The 16053-nt window shown below is 49.3% G+C and overlaps 2 protein-coding genes across 2 annotated transcripts; one reads left to right on the top strand and one right to left on the bottom strand.

Annotated features, from left to right (window-relative positions):
• Positions 1–198: 198 nt before the first annotated feature.
• Igfbp1 (insulin like growth factor binding protein 1) lies at positions 199–4757 on the top strand. The gene is made up of 4 exons (XM_021176614.3): positions 199–774; positions 2117–2301; positions 3084–3212; positions 4108–4757. Exons 1-4 carry the CDS (start codon positions 402–404, stop codon positions 4237–4239), a joined length of 819 nt encoding a protein of 272 aa, XP_021032273.1. The 5' UTR covers positions 199–401; the 3' UTR covers positions 4240–4757.
• Positions 4758–7893: 3136 nt separating this feature from the next.
• On the bottom strand, positions 7894–15654 carry Igfbp3 (insulin like growth factor binding protein 3). The gene is made up of 5 exons (XM_021177050.3): positions 15119–15654; positions 11765–11991; positions 11242–11361; positions 10154–10293; positions 7894–9301 (listed from the first exon to the last, which is right to left on the bottom strand). The coding sequence occupies exons 1-4, from the start codon at positions 15522–15524 to the stop codon at positions 10168–10170; spliced, it is 879 nt and encodes a 292-aa protein (XP_021032709.1). The 5' UTR covers positions 15525–15654; the 3' UTR covers positions 7894–9301; positions 10154–10167.
• Positions 15655–16053: the final 399 nt, after the last annotated feature.

Genomic DNA, 16053 nt, shown 5'->3' with positions numbered 1-16053 from the left:
CCAGCTTGCTGACAGAGTTGGACTTTAGCTCCTGTCCCAGTCCATCACAACGGGACAAACATAGTAGAAAACCTGATCCCTCTACCCCCTTCCACCCACGGTTTGTGTAGAGCTCACAAGCAAAACAAACTTATTTTGAACACTGGGGTCCTAGCACGCTGCCCTGACAATCATTAACCTGTGCCGCATAGCCAGCCCTTCATAAGGCTCTGGGTACGACCAGCCAGCATGGTCCACTGCCTGCGGAGACACACACCCAGCGAGCATTGAACACTGCACACGGCCGTCTGCCCAGAGAGCTGTGACCACCATTGCCACTACTATCTACTCAGAAAGTCGTGACCACTGAGCCACTGCTGCCTGTCCAGAGCCTCATCCACAGCCTGCTGAACCTGGTTGCGATGCCCGAGTTCCTAACTGTTGTTTCTTGGCCGTTCCTGATTCTCCTGTCCTTCCAGATTGGCGTGGCCGCTGGAGCCCCCCAGCCATGGCACTGTGCTCCCTGCACTGCTGAGAGGCTGGGGCTCTGTCCACCCGTGCCCGCTTCGTGCCCCGAGATTTCTCGGCCTGCAGGCTGTGGCTGCTGCCCGACATGTGCCTTGCCGATGGGTGCTGCCTGCGGTGTGGCCACTGCTCGCTGCGCCCAGGGACTCAGCTGCCGTGCGTTGCCAGGAGAGCCTCGTCCCCTGCATGCCCTCACCCGTGGTCAGGGAGCCTGTGTACCAGAACCTGCTGCACCCGCCACGAGCACCTTGTCCAGCTCCCAGCATGAAGGTACTGCAGCCAATCTCTGCCTCTAGATCTCTTGGCTGGAACATACGTGCTTCCTAGGCCAGTAGAGGCCTATCGTAAACTTATAGCAGATAGGGCAAAGGCACTCTTGGCCCACTAAGAGGTTTAAGCTGTTATAGTCAAATAAATCTCTCAGTGAGGGCCATCCGTGTGTGGTCTTACCCAGGAAACATCCTGGAAGGGGTGGTCCAAGCCCCCCATGTAGAGTGGAGAGTTGTGAAGAAAGTTCGCAGATTAGGTAGTTGTGATCCTACTCGGTCTTTCAGTGGAGGTGGAGGGAGCTATGGGGCTGCCAGGTGGGTGGGGTGCTGGCTCAAGCACCTCCCGCCTCCTCCTGTGGGTTCTGCCCTTGGCAGTTCCAATGGCTGGAGGGTCCAGGAAGGTTTAGGATGGGAGTCCTCCTGCTGCCCCAGGAGGTTTGCAATGTCCTTTGTAGCATATATCCTGCCACGCCGTATGTGCTTCCCAGATGTTTACAGAACATAATGTGAAAATTGAGGCCCAGACCTTCACTTCCATTCATCGCGATAGACAAACAGTGTTTGATGTGTACATTGCCTGCTAGGAGTCTGACAATCAGGCTCTTTCCTGAATTTAAGCCCTGGTTTGTTTGTAGTAGGAAGCTTGGAAAATGCCTCTTCCTCTGCTCCAGCCCCTATCTCCCCATCTGGGCTGCATGCACGTCCTGTGTGGGTGTGGAGGAGCCACGTGGTTCCATATTCTGATGGGAAGCTGTACTGCAGGCATCTGAGCCTTTCAAGTGAATGAAGTTAGAGCTACCCCAATGGTCCTGAACAATGGCCTTCTCCCTGAGTGGGGGGTGGGCTTTCGCCATTGATATCTGATGATGGCCTCCTCTGTGAGAGGCCACACAAGAGGTGACTTAGTGTGTAGGAAAGCAGGGCTCCCAGAAAAGAGGAGGATGGTGGTCTAGGCGGGGAAGGCTACATTCTAGAACTTTCTTCTAACTAAACTATACCTGTACTGGGGTCTTACTAGACTCTTTCTGTGGGGTGGAGAGGAGGGCTGAGGGGTCAAGCCTCACCACTGATGGGCTCAAGCCTTGGCCTTAGTCCTTGGTGTCTTCAGGATTATATCCTACCCCACTCTCTCTGCCACCCTGGAATATTGCCTCACCCCGGAATATACCATTTTCCCAGAAAAGAATAGTATAGCTATTTGGTCATACTTGTTCCCAAAGAGTCATCGGTGAAAAAAATCTGATTTCCCCTGACCATTATCGATCGGTTTTAAGGGCAAGAAGTGAGTTGGCAGAGGAGTGGCACCTCCAGGGGCTCATGCATATGTGGGGTTTGCTTTTCAGAGGCAAAGGCTGCTGTGGTCTCCGAGGATGAGCTTTCTGAGAGCCCAGAGATGACAGAGGAGCAGCTGCTGGACAGCTTCCACCTGATGGCCCCATCCCGCGAGGATCAGCCCATCCTGTGGAACGCCATCAGCACCTATAGCAGCATGCGGGCCCGGGAGATCGCCGACCTCAAGAAATGGAAGGTGAGACCCTGCACTCAGACCTTCAGATACATCCATCGAAGTGAAGAGCTTAGTCTAGACAATTTCTAAAGGGCACCAAACATGAGGCTGGGCACAGGCATATAACTACTTAAAACAGGCCATTTTTAGTCTAGGTTTCTTTGTCACTGAGTATGTTCAATAATTGTTACCACCATCAGGCTCCACGATTTTGCCAGCCTTCAACTATGCAGCAAGAACTTCTTTAGTTTACCGGCTAGTTTTCAATTTGACCACTTGGGGGCGACAGAGAACCAAAGGTGGAGAGAAAGTACTGATCCACCCAATGAAGTGGAAGAATAAACATTGTGAGGGGCACTTTAGAATTTCATCTGGAAATTATCCAAAGGAATGCCTTGCTCCACAATCAATATGACATATGTCAAATGCAAGGATGGCTCTTTGAAAAGCTAGGTATTTCTGATGCTAAATTCCATATACAGAGACTTTTCTCCCAGAGTTGATGTGCTCAAGTTATTCAGCAAATAGCCAGGGTCGGGAAGCATTTTGCACCATCAGTCCAGCTCTTGCCACTGAGGAAGGATGAACGTGTCCTCATCCTTTATCCACATAGCCTGAGCCTGAGACCAACCTGTCCTGCATGCAGATGGAAAATAAGGCCTGGATAGGGCATATTCTTTGACTCACAGTCCCAGAATACCGTGCCTAGGTGGTGGGGGCTAGTCCTGCTCTGTCTCAGTCATTGTCTAAAATGATAATTTTCTGTCTCTTGTACTCAAGCTAATATAAAATTATCCTTTTAGGAGCCCTGCCAACGAGAACTCTATAAAGTGCTAGAGAGATTAGCTGCAGCTCAACAGAAAGCAGGAGATGAAATCTACAAATTTTATCTGCCAAACTGCAACAAGAATGGATTTTATCACAGCAAACAGGTAGGTGGCTTTGCTACTGTGTGTTCTCACGGGCTAGCTCTGCTCATCCAGATTCTTGTAAAAGTTCAGGAATTTTTAAAAGTCAAATGATTCATAGGCCCTAATACATATCATGGGTAGCTTTCTGAGATCCAGCCCTGCAGCAGTTGGGAAAAGCTAGTCCTAAGAAAGAGGTAGTGTGATGGACAAGGAGCACTTCAGCCTGTAGGGAGGACTAAGCATTAGTGTGATGGACAAGGAGCACTTCAGCCTGTAGGGAGGACTAAGCATTAGTGTGATGGACAAGGAGCACTTCAGCCAGTAGGGAGGAATAGGCGTCAGTGCCTTCACTCAGATCAGCAGAGATGTGTGTTCCATACACTGACATTCATATTTCAGTTTCTTGCTACTAGAGGAAAAGAACACAGTCGGTGTAGGTCACAGATGTCTTGCGTTTTCTCTTCCCACAAATAAAAAAAATTCGGTAGGAAAATACACTATTGTGCTTTGTGCTATGTCTAATAATAAATGAGATCGAAGAAGTCAAGGCTTAATTTTGATGAAACTTTAGGACTTGGCAAAGTGCAAGATCTGGGATTTCATTGAGGAAAAACTGGGGGCCAGGCCTAGCTATGTGATAGAGGTGGTCATTCAATGGGACCTATTGCTGGGCTCTTTTGCCAGCAGGGCCATGAAGCAGATAATTGTCAAAACACTATACCATTAAGTAGATAATGAGGTCATCATCACACGTGCCATATAGCCAGTGACTCCATTTTGTTATGACAGTCAGAAGGGCATTGGCAGTGCTGAGTCTTAGCCAGTGGGTGTCTGTGCAGTGCTTGGCCTCACTCAGGGACAGGGTGGCCAGAGCTCTCATCTCTTGCTGCTCTTGACCTCAGTCCTGTCTTTTCAGTGTGAGACTTCCCTGGATGGAGAAGCTGGGCTCTGCTGGTGTGTCTACCCATGGAGTGGAAAGAAAATCCCTGGGTCTCTGGAGACTAGAGGGGACCCCAACTGCCACCAGTATTTTAATGTACAAAACTGAAAGGAGTTCTTTTCTTTTTCCGTGTTCACACAAAATATTTAAGTATATAGTATATTTATACTCTGGAGCACACCATTTTATATATGTGTATATGTATATATCCAGGAACTAGTTTTTATACTCCACATACTGCTTGATATATGAAGCTGGTTTGTATTTATTCACTGTAAGTTTATTTTTTCTACACAGTTCTTGTGCTATATTAATTTATATAACATGAAGCTCTTCTCATCTCTGTACATGTAAATACTATATCTCAGCTCTTGCAAAGTTCTGCTTTGAAAGGGCAGAGTGATGCTGCCTAGAACAAGTCAGTCTGAGGCCGGAAGCTTTCAGTGGGTTAGGGGAGGGAGGTTAGCCCACACTCGGAGATTTCCTCATCGTATCACACAGATCTGTGTCTGATGCACATTTGCTGGGAAAGTTCCGATGCTGATTGCGTAATCAAAGCTGAACGTGGAAAGCTGTGTCCGATACATTGTTAAATACACATCTGGAATAAATATTCTATCTGGAAATACTATGAAATCCCAGCTTCATCTTTGCTCCCTCCGTCCGTTTGTCTTCCCTATCACCTGACTTCTGCTCTGTGCTTTGGGGAAAGATGGTGCTTGTTTGCTTACAGAACATCTTGCTCTGACACTCTGTGATTCCATGGCCCCATTCCCAAGCAGTATTAGGCCTCTGCCTGGGCCAGACTAGAGATCCCCACCACCTTGGCCCATCTCCCTTGCTTCCCAGGACCCCCAGCCTCTCCTTTCCTTACCACTCCTCAGATCCAGCTGATGTCACGGGTATTCTGGGGAGCAGTCACTGGATTGTTTGCTTTTGAGACAGGGTCTGACTCTGTAGCCCAGGCTGATGTAGAAGTCACAGCAAGTCCCCTGCTTCAGGCCCCCAGGTGCCCAGGCTGGCCTGTCCACCATGTCCAGCTGATGACTGCTTTTGTTCTCTAGCTTTCTCCCTGCTCAGAGTCTCCACCATCCACCTTTGCCCCAGCACACTCTTCTCCTCTCTGGTTTCCAGACCAGAGCCCTGGCCACCACTGACTTCTCTCCCCACATTGCCTGTTTCTCAAAAGCCCTGGAGGCTCTTCTTGCCTGATGCTTGACCCCCCCACCTTGCTGACGTTCCTGGCCTCTTACACCCTTTCTTTCCATAGCATTTGGTCCATGCCCGAGTATCCCACTCAGGCTGCCTGCTGCCCTTCCTTCCGATGTCTGACAGGGAGGCTGGAGCCTCTCCTCCATGTGGGCTACTTCTCCAGGTGCCATAGCTACTTTTGTGCTCTTTACGAACATCCTGGCCAGTGCTATACCTGCTGCCTGGCACTTCTATGGAGCATCTAACTCCTTGTCTAAGCCCCAGTCTATGGCTGCTCTCCTCTGTAGAACTCAGCGATCACATGACAAAGCTAATGGTCTGGGCCCTAGAAACCTCAAACGCAAGGGTTTTCCTGCCCCACACATTCTGTCTGCGTGTGCATGACCATACCTGGTTCCTAATGGGGTACTGTGCTCAGAACTCAGTCTTCATGGCCAAACAGCAAGCCCTCACCCACTGAGCCATCCCCCTAGCTCTCCCCACACCCTCGCATGCTCCATACGTGTCCCTGATCAGCTCTGATAGAACCGCAGCTCTGTAACTGGTGATCCCTGCTGGAGCTGGCGGTTGTAAATGTGCACGAAGCAGGATGCAGAGTCCTTTGCCTCAGCATTTCTATCCCGAGTGAATCCTGACTCAGTTTTATAAAATGGAACCAGTCAGGGAAAAGCACCACCCTAAAGCCATCCTTCTTCACAATAAGGGGCGTTTAAGAGGAGGGGACAGCCTGACCTGCAGGCCTATTGATCTTGGGGTCTGGGTGTTGTAACTAAGAAACCATGTTATAGGATCCTGTGCTCCAGACCTGAGCTTCTCCACCAGCGATGTTCACCAGCAGTCCACTTCCCTCATGGTAGCTGGATAGATCTCTGTCACCCACCAGGGGCTCTCTGCTGTGTTTGTTGACTCAGACACGAGGACCTCAAAATAGTCATGAGAGCCCTATCTTTCAGTTTAGTGAATTCTCCATTGGGTCCTCTGGTAGAATCATTGGACCCAATATCTCCAGGTCAGGGCATAGCATTGTGGAGACAGAAGGAAACGTTTTGTTTGTGTTGTCCTCTGTTAGTGGTGACAGGTGCATGCTGGGAGAAGGAACACAGTGGTGGGTGCCAGCACTCCTGCACTGTCAAGCCTTGATGGCCATACTAATGGTTAACAACATTTAACCCAAACCAAGTTCCATTCTCTCTTGGCACTGTGGCACCAAAAACCAAACCAAACCAAAACAACAACCCCCCCCCGCCCCATAAAGTCCCCAAACAAAAAACGCCCTCCCCCAAATCAAACCAAACCAAACCCCCAAAATCCCTGGTTGCCAATTGAGCTTTGAAGGAATATTTTACTTTATTTTTTAAAAATTTATTTCTTGGTTAGACAATAAGAAGTTGGTGGGAGAAATAGCTCACAGATCAGTTAACAGAGAAGAATGGGTAGCCTTTGAATTAAAGGGGGTGGGTCTTAGCTAGTGAGCTGGAGGCTTCTTAATGACTTCCAGGTCTATATGGCATCACATATGCCTCAAACAGGTTTTGTCCAGTCCTATCCAGAAACAATGAAGTTCCTCATGTCTGCAGGGACTGGTCAGGTGGATTTGTCTCTGAAACAGAGCATTGGATAGCAAAAAAAAAAAAAAAAAAAAAAAAAGCAGTTCTCAGGTTTGCAAGGGTCTTTCCCTGGCAGCAGCTTTCTATGGTCCTTTTATGAACACACTATCGGTTTCCATCCTCAATATACCATTGTAATATGGTAATCAGAGGCACTGACTGGCCTGACTGTGAAAACTGCATGCTTTAGCTCAGGGGACTCGTGCATTGATAAAGCCAGCAGGGGAGTATGTCTTTTCCAATGATGCAGTGTGGGACTGGCACATACCTGGCCAACAGACATGAAGCTGAGCTAAATCTCAGTTGATCTGACTTTCATAGGCTCCTCCCTGTGGTCATGCTATACACCCCCAGATCTCCAAACACCCACACAACTAAATGCTGTGACGTCACCATCACTTCAGATGTCTGTTGGACGACATGGCTCTAATTAGGCAATTGGTTTGATGTCATGGTCCTAGGACACACTTGAGTTATTTTGGCATGGGACTGTTATTTTAAAACCAAAGTGACTGAAGCAATTGCAGCATCCTTCGGGGTTCTCCCCTTTTTCAGGACTCAGCCCATGCCCCTTCTCCAAGCACAGTGGTGGCAGAAAAGCCAGTGATCTCATTCACCTCATCTGCATGGGGAAGCAGGGGCACCGACTGGAAAGGCAAGGAAACAACAAAGGTTGTCATGGAAACAACCTAGTGAGCTGCTTTACCTGTCTAGACAATAGCTGCCAACATAACCTAGTGGACCTGGATATTCCTCTGCATGTGGCCTGGTGTCGCATGGATGCCAACCAAGGCCACGACAACTGTACCACTGAGCTTCTGGTTAGACATGGAGTCAGCTATGGTATCTATTCATGTTCATGACAGTTTTCTACGTCTAGAGTATTTTGTCCTCTCTGAATAATCTCTTTAGTGACTCAAGATCCAGAAACAGACAAAAGGGCTTTTTTTTTTTAAACGATAAAAACTTTATTTACTATTTATAAATACATTGCAAGACAAACTTTTCAAAAATACATTTTTCCCCAAAAAACTTAATTAAAAAAATAAAGAAAAGCTGATAGGCAGGCAGAATGTCTTGAGATTCCTTTGCGTTCTCAAGGAAAGCTCTGTACAGCGCATGTCCACCCCGTGGGATGCAGTACAGTCTCCTCCCACCCTGTGTTGCCAGACCTCCTCGGCCTCGGCCTGGGGGAGAGCAGCCCAGCCTCCAGACACAGGTTCCTTTCCTCAGCGTGTCTGCAGTTATATCACCTAACATCTCTAACACTTTATCTAGGATTATCTAGTACAGATTCTATTATATCTTGGCTATGTTGTATACAATGTTAACAATTAAGAACGTACTTTGTCTGCATATATGCGTGAATTATAAAGAGAGTTTGAGAAGGACCCCAACATCAACATACAGGTGATTCTCTCCGTGCTCTTACCAGGCTCTCGGACAAGCCACTTGAAAAGAAATCTTCTGTGTTTTTGAAAAGCTGCCTCCCCTCAGCCCAACCTCACAACAAACTATATTTTGAGAAGCTGGACCAGAAAACATTGTTTTTTGAAGTCATCTGAAGAACTAAGTGCACCATTATTTGTGACATCTCTGAAAGTGGAGTCTGATGTTGCTCCTCCCACTTGGGGCTTTCTGCTGGGCCAAGTCATCAGAAAGATGCCTGACAAAGGAAGGTCCTTATCCTTGTCCTTATGGGCTCCCAGAGTGCCCTAGAACATTCTCAGTCATTTTTAGTAAGAGAGACAACACATACCCTCTCCCACAGTTCCCAAGTAGATCAGGCCACTTGCGGATACAGGGCCAGGCCCTTATTCAGAGATGGCACAATAAGGACCATGAGCCTCAGGCGTATGCTTCCACATGTCCGGGTCACTCGGTTATGGGTTTCCCCATTCTCCATAGGGCCTGCACTTATTTACAGGGGATGGAAAGAGGATTTGTCTATATCAGCCACGGAACGTCTGAAATCAAGAAAGCAGAGGGCCAGCAGCATTGAAGCCCGTACTGGGTGGGTGAGTTAGGGGGCAGATGGCATCCGGGGCCTGGAGTACACGAGTGTCTCTCATAAGAAGCAACAGGAAAATTCAAACTGCTTTTTGTTGACTACTGGGAAGTAGGAAGATGATCAAGTTCACTATTTAAATGACCAGAGGCATTTCAGAAATCTGTCTAAACTTTGGTTTGTGTGTGTGTGTGTGTGTGTGTGTTTTGTTTGTTTTTACTCAGTTCACCACACACACACAAATATATATATATATATGTATAAATCAAGGCTGTAGCCAGCTGCTGATCATGTTGTTGGCAGTCTTTTGTGCAAAATAAGGCATATTTGAGCTCCACATTATCTAAAAGGAAGAAGAAAGAAAGAAAAGAAAAAGAGTAAGACATACATTGAAATAATTACCTCCAATCCCTTTCGCTCAGCATGAGGGGGTGGACCTCAGTCTATTCTTTCTCACCAAACAAACACCATCAAATACTTTCATTGTTAAAAAGTGCTATCCATAATTAGAGTTATTTTTCCAACTGATGAGGGAAATATTCTAAGTAAAAATGAAGTCTTTTTCTGCCTATGAAAATTGTCTTGAGAAAGCAAAGCATATTTATTCTTTCCCATAATTCCTTACTGAAAGAAAACAAGAATGCTAAATACAATAATATTCTCCGAAATGGTGGTTTAGAATATCAGTGTTACATTAGTTTTATTAGATTTAAACAATTCCTTTAAAGGTCATACTAATCACAAACTAATGGAATATTCTAATTTTCAAAAAAGTTTATTACAACAAAACTAGGGACATCTCTAATTCAGAAAGCAAATAAACCAGGTTCTCCGGAAGAAAGCAGTGTGCTCTAACCCTCAGGACTACTGCGGATAAAGTTTTATTTAAAAACCTCCATAGTGCTTGCTTGCATATGAAATAGTGCATATTTGAAGTCATTTAGAACAGAGCTGAGAGCTTTTGAAGCTACACTGAACCTGGTGTCTGTCCTTGAGGGTGTGGTTAGGATAAGGACTTTCTTCTCCCTGAACAAACCCCTTTATCTGCCTCTCTTTGGGCCTGGCTGCAGCTCCTGGGCCAGCGAGCCCAGGATGAGGGGTGGGTACCTGGTAGCCATAGCTGCTCCTAGCAATTCCCCTTAACCTCAACCACTTTCCGAAGGAGCTGAGCCCGGGGCCAGAACCTCTGGCTTACGTGGCACGGAGCATCTACTGGCTCTGCACGCTGAGGCAATGTACGTCGTCTTTCCCCTTGGTGTCGTAGCCTGGCAAGGGCTGCCCATACTTGTCCACACACCAGCAGAAGCCCCGCTTTCTGCCTTTGGAAGGGCGGCACTGAGGGAGAGAGAGACAAGACAGGGACATGAATATCATGTGTACTGACTAGTTTTATGTCAACTCACCAGACAGAAGCTAGAGTCTTTCGAGAAGAAAAAACACCAGCTGAGAAAATGTTCCCAGCTGACTGACAAGCTGACAAGCCAATGATACATTCCTTGATTGATGACTGCTGTGGAGAATGCTATGCCTTGGCAGGTGGTCCTGGTGCTATCCAAAAGGAGGCTGAGCAATCCATGGGGAGCAAGCCAGTAAGCAGTACACCCTCCATGGCTGCAGTTCCTGCCTTGAGTTCCTGACCTGACTTTCTTTGATGGTGGTGGATTGTGATATCAAGCTGGTTTTGGTTGTAGTATTTTTTCACAGCAATAGAAACCCTAACAGACACCGAGGACAAACTGGTAGCTGGGACCCAAAGTGACTCCCCAGTGTTGTTCTACTGGGCTGAGGCAAAATTATGATGGCCATGGCTCCTGCAGAGCCACCAACGTGTCGGTGGTGGTGTGCATCCATGCACACCTGTGTGTGCTGGAGCCTCTCTGGGGAGGTTGGAGGGCTTGGTGAGCTTCCTCTGTGCTGTGTCAGGCTGGATCTCTCAGACCTCGCACCCAGCCTCGTCTGTAGTCTCTCTTTAGTGGACATGTGCTGAACTAATCCAATCAGTGGATAGTACGAGAGGCTCAGGCTCCCCAATGAAGACTGCTGTATAAACACTAGAACGTGGGCGTGCTGGGGTGAGCACTGTTTACTTTTGTCTTCTAGATTCATGTTGTGAACTGCCCAATTAGAAAGCCACTGAGCGACGCATACATGTATCAGAAGAGGGGACACAGTCAGGTGGGCAGAGAGCCACACTGGGTGAGGTTCCTGGAGGTAACCATGAAGCTGATTACCCACCAAGCCAATGGAGATAGCAGAGGACAACATCCCGGGGACCCCACTCACCTGCTTCTTCTTATAGAACCCCTTCTTGTCACAGTTTGGGATGTGGACGCCTCTGGGACTCAGCACATTGAGGAACTTCAGATGATTCAGTGTGTCCTCCATTTCTCTGCGGCAGGGACCCTGGGGATACAATTATTGTTTTGACAATGTCACAGTGGCCACAGGACCGTCCCAAGAGGAATGTGTGGTGTGCCTCACAAGGGTAATAACCATCAGCCTCTGTCTCTTTTGCTCTCTCCAGAGTAGACAGAGGATCTGGAAAGTGGTCTAAGAATAGGCCAGGAGGCTTTGGAAAACCCAGTGAGTGAAATCAAGGCAGCTTGGGGGAAGTCCACGTCTTCTTCTGCAGGGCTCAGCACACGGTTTACTAGTGTGGTTCACTTTGAACCTCCCAAGAGTCTCTGAATGGGAGGTGGGGCCTGGACTGCCTACCTATGAACCAGGCCCCTGGGACTTGCTGCACAAAGACTGTCTTGGGGTGTTTCCTATTCCCCTTGCCCCCAACTAAAGGAAAAGTTCTCACGTATTCTGTCTCCCGCTTAGACTCGGAGGAGAAGTTCTGGGTGTCTGTGCTTTGAGACTCATAGTCAACTTTGTAGCGCTGGCTGTCCCTGGCGTGGCCTTTTTTGATGACATCCATCTTGGCATGGAGTGGATGGAACTTAGAATCGGTCACTCGGTGTGTGCTGGGGACAACCTGGCTTTCCACACTCCCAGCATTGTGGTCCTCCTCGGACTCACTGGTGTTTCCTGGGAGAGAATATGGGTTAAGGACATGGTTAGTGCTGACAATGGGATGATAACCTTGTCAGGAGCAGGTCAACCTACAAGGCAATGCCATTCAACAATTCTTAGTATGCTAAGAAAAGGACAATTGCAAAAGCATTCTAGAATACCGCCTGATGCACTGTGACTGCCTTACTTTAGGAAGCCATCAATTTGAAAGTCACTCTGTGGAATGTGTTTCTGAAACAGCTAGCTCCAAGCCCTTCTTCCATAGAGGAGAAAGCAGCAGGCTCCACCTGCTACCAGCAGGGGGCAGTCATGCCCCATGGGATGCTGCTGTGAAGCTGACCAGAAAACAGTACTCCAAATGTGCTTCAGCCCTGGGCACAGTTGTTGGGAGGTGGGGGTGGGGGTGGTGAGGGCTGTGTGGGAAAAGTATATTTCATTCTCTACCCATTGTCAACAGCACACCGTTCTGGGGATTCTGTCATCTGTCTGCTCTGGTTTCATGTTAAATATCTCACTTCTGGGACCCATAAGCAGACATGCTAGAGAAGTTTATTTCCGAGGAGCTTGTACATCTTTCAACTTCAAGGTCCATGTGGAGTCTGTGTTTTGGGTGGGAGGGGCATCTTCTTGGGTGCACCTCCCCCCCTTCAGCAGTGGCGCACACAGAATACGGATAGCACCAACGTATCACCCACAGCTTAGACCTCTAGGTGCTGAAGTGTATTCAGTCCTTGGAGAAGGGGAGAGGGGAGGCGGGAAGAAAAGCCTCCTAGCTTCCATAACCCAAGGTGCTAAGGGAGCCGGTCCTAACTGATAGGAACGCTGGAAGGTGAACAGATTAATAGAATCTAAGTATGTGTCTAAATCTGTGGCTGACCACTCCATTTGCAGTAAGATATCCCCCCGCCCCAGGGGGGACCCAAGGCCAGATAATTGGCCCCCAACTCTCAACTCTGAACTTTACAGCTTTAGGTTTAAGCTTCAGATCATGACCATAGAATTCCTTCCCTCCTGACAAAGGGACTTTAATAGCTTTCCGAGCATGGCGTTCCAGTTGGCATCTGGTTCTGAATTTATTCTGTCCGAGTGCAAAGTTCAGGGCCCCAGCTGGCCTCTCGTTTTGATTTGGCCTCGCAGGAAATGCCAGGCTGAGGCATCCTGCCCACGAGGAAGGTCTGGGCCTCTGGTTCTAGGCCAAGAGCTAATGCTCCACTTGGTAGAAACTCTCGGAGGTTGCAGCTTCTCCCATCTCTCAGAGGAACTGGCGTGCAGGATCCCAGAAGGCCTCTTGCCCAAGGAGCCTCAGTTTCTCATCTACCAAACAGCTCCCGAGACTCCGCTGCAAACCCTCAATGAGCTCTGTGCCTCCTCAAGCACAGATTCCTCGGGTCTAGACTAGCACCTGGCAGAGGAGAGCCATAAGTCAATTTGTAGACTTGGTTTCAATTTGCTTGAATCTTTGTGGGTTTTTTTTGAAAGTCCAGGGACAAAGAAAATGCTAATATGTAAATGATCGTTTTTGTATTTATCTTCCAAGAAGCTGAGTAATTTCCTAAACTTCCTTTTTTTCTTTTTGTTCTCCTTAGACAGCTGACTAGAAGAGAACTATTAAACAGGGAATTGTGAATTGTGTCACAGAACTATAGTTGTTTCCTTCAATGGATATTGAAGCCTCCAAACTCCTTTGTAATTAAAGCTCATATCAGTTTTTACTACAGTGTTCAACGGTGACTATTAATAGAGGTCACTAAGGCTTAACTCAAAATAGCAATGTTGGTATTTCTTAAGATTGCTTTTGGTATACCACAGAATGCACTAGAAGTTAAAGACACACAGGCAAATGGCATGATTTTGCCTTTGTCTGAGTCAGCGAAACAACTGGAATCTTGCTTTGCCAGGAATCCAGTGCTTCTCCGGGATGAACATACCAGGACTTGCCTGTACCCGGGAGTGTAGGTCAGCAGCCACAGAAATCATAAAGAGACTCTCTACCCAGCTAGCCCTGGTCCTGGGGGCTTGATCTGCACCATCTGCCAGCCTGGTGTGGGAAACCGGAGAATTCTAGCCTTCAGATGTTCAGGGCAAGAACTTGACTCACATAACTAAGCGAGACTGGCTAGGAATGCGGGCCATTTAAGAGCAACAGCTAAGAATGCTGGCCATTTAGAGCAACAGCTGCCAAATCCATTTAAATATGCTTCTTTTTTTGTTTTGTTTTGTTTTGTTTTCCTTAAAGGAACAACGGATGCCCTTAGAGTGACTGCCTGCATGGTAGGGCTTGCACCGGGAGAGGTAATTGTTAAACGTTTGCATTTTTCTCATTGGCGCTGTTGCTGTCCCCAATGCTGCTGCTGCTGCACCTAGGTCGAATTAGAAAGAGTAACATTCCTGGGTCGCACTTCGCATTTCTAGTCTCTGCTCTGGCAGGGAACCGGCCTGGGTCTGCATTCTCTGCACTAAATGCAGTCTCTGAGTCCGGAAGGCGCTGCTGCAGAGCATAGGATGGCGCCTACCGGGCTCAAACCTTATTGCAGCTCCTGGTGACACTGAGCAGTTTTGAACTTTAGGTTTCACAGTCTCAAAGACACCAGTGCTCTTAATTTAATCTCGTTAGTTTTTGGATAAATTGGGACACAATCCTGCTTTGCCAATCAGCCCGTGCAAATGATAGGATGTTTCAAGACAGTGTGGCTGTCTGCAAACACCTCCATGGTCCGGATCCAACCCGGGATTCCTACACTCAAGCTTCCCTGGGTTAGACGCGCTCTTCCCAATTTATGAGGAATGAAAACCCAGGTCAACAGCTGGGTTACATAGACCTAAACCTAGGTATCCCCGCTCAGCGAGGAGACTCTCCAGTGACTGAGATCTGTCCACTGGCAGTCCTCCTTGCTACCCACTCGTTCTGGCACTGAATTCTACCTATTTTCACAGAGTGCATTTTGCAACTTACAAGAAAAGCTGCACTTTGAGAACCAAGCAGGAGGAAAAATGGCTTCGGTGCCTCACTCCGCCTCCCAGGGTCCATTTTCCAACTAATACCTTCAATATGAGCCAAGACAAACATCTGAAGATACACTCCCTGCCACTCTCGTCGGGTCCCAGTGTGTTGCGCGTGGCGCACGTGGCAGGGACAGCTTACCTGGAGCAGGTTGGGAGGGGAGGTAGGTGCTCAGGCTGCCTGCAGCGCTGGCGTTGGCGCAGAACCCGCGGCCATTCAGCAGCGCCCTCAGCGGGTACTGCTCCGCGGGCCGCGGCTGGCAGCGGAGGCCGGAGCCACAGCGCTCCGTGTAGACGCCGCACGCGTCGCCTTCGCGCAGCGCGCAAGTCAGGCAGCAGCCGCAGCCGGGCTCTCGCACCAGCTCCGTGCACGCGGGCGCGGTGGGCGGAGGCGCGCACTGGGCCAGCGCACGCGCGTCGCACGGTTCGCAGCGCACCACGGGGCCCGCGCCCACCGCGCCCGCGCCAGCTCGCGCCACCGGCGGTCCGCGGAGCAGAGTGAGGGCAGTGAGCGCAGCCGCCCAGAGCGCGGGGCGCGCGGGATGCATGGCGCCGGGTGGACGGCTCGGTGGAGGGGAGCGGAGTGGAGCACGCGGGATGAGGCGGCGGGATGGGAGCAGCGAGCAAGCAGGTCCTCAGCGCCCAGTCGCCGCTCTAAGCTCGCATCTGGGCAGCCTGGGCGCGCAGGCCGATATATAGAAGCCGGGGTGGCGGAGGACACGCCCCGGAACGGCGAGGGTGGGGGGTGGGCCGGCGCAGGCTGGGCTCCGGGGCCCGCGCCTCCCGACGAAGCGGGAACGAGGACGGGGGCGCGCTGCGCGCGTCTTCACCGGGCACCTGCTCCCTGTGCGCACGCCCTGTATCAGGGCCACCTCTTCACGGGGAACCACGGGCTCTCCAGGCCACCTTGCGTCTCTAGAGTCCCAGCCCCTCCATGGACTCTGGTCTTCTCTTCCTTCAATGACTCCCAGCCAATTTGGCGTCCGGGACCCTATAGCCCCTCCCCCTGGATGCCTGGCTAAGCTGGCCTTTCCAGGGATGGTTTATGTTTGGGAAGCTGGCCCGGACCGATTCAGC

Source organism: Mus caroli, unplaced genomic scaffold (genome assembly GCF_978045245.1).
Source record: "Mus caroli unplaced genomic scaffold, Mus_caroli_1 scaffold_13, whole genome shotgun sequence".
In the NCBI taxonomy this organism is placed as follows: domain Eukaryota; kingdom Metazoa; phylum Chordata; class Mammalia; order Rodentia; family Muridae; genus Mus; species Mus caroli.
Note: the sequence above shows the minus strand (reverse complement) of the source record. Positions and strands in the feature narration are given on the sequence as shown.

Coding starts and splice junctions, on each gene's coding strand:
- Igfbp1 (XM_021176614.3), top strand. CDS start 402: ATGCCCGAGTTCCTAACTGTTGTTTCTTGGCCGTTCCTGATTCTCCTG. Junction 775..2,116: donor GTCCAGCTCCCAGCATGAAG/GTACTGCAGCCA, acceptor TTTGCTTTTCAG/AGGCAAAGGCTGCTGTGGTC. Junction 3,213..4,107: donor GATTTTATCACAGCAAACAG/GTAGGTGGCTTT, acceptor CTGTCTTTTCAG/TGTGAGACTTCCCTGGATGG.
- Igfbp3 (XM_021177050.3), bottom strand. CDS start 15,524: ATGCATCCCGCGCGCCCCGCGCTCTGGGCGGCTGCGCTCACTGCCCTC. Junction 11,992..15,118: donor CCCCTCCCAACCTGCTCCAG/GTAAGCTGTCCC, acceptor ATTCTCTCCCAG/GAAACACCAGTGAGTCCGAG. Junction 11,362..11,764: donor CTAAGCGGGAGACAGAATAC/GTGAGAACTTTT, acceptor TTGTATCCCCAG/GGTCCCTGCCGCAGAGAAAT.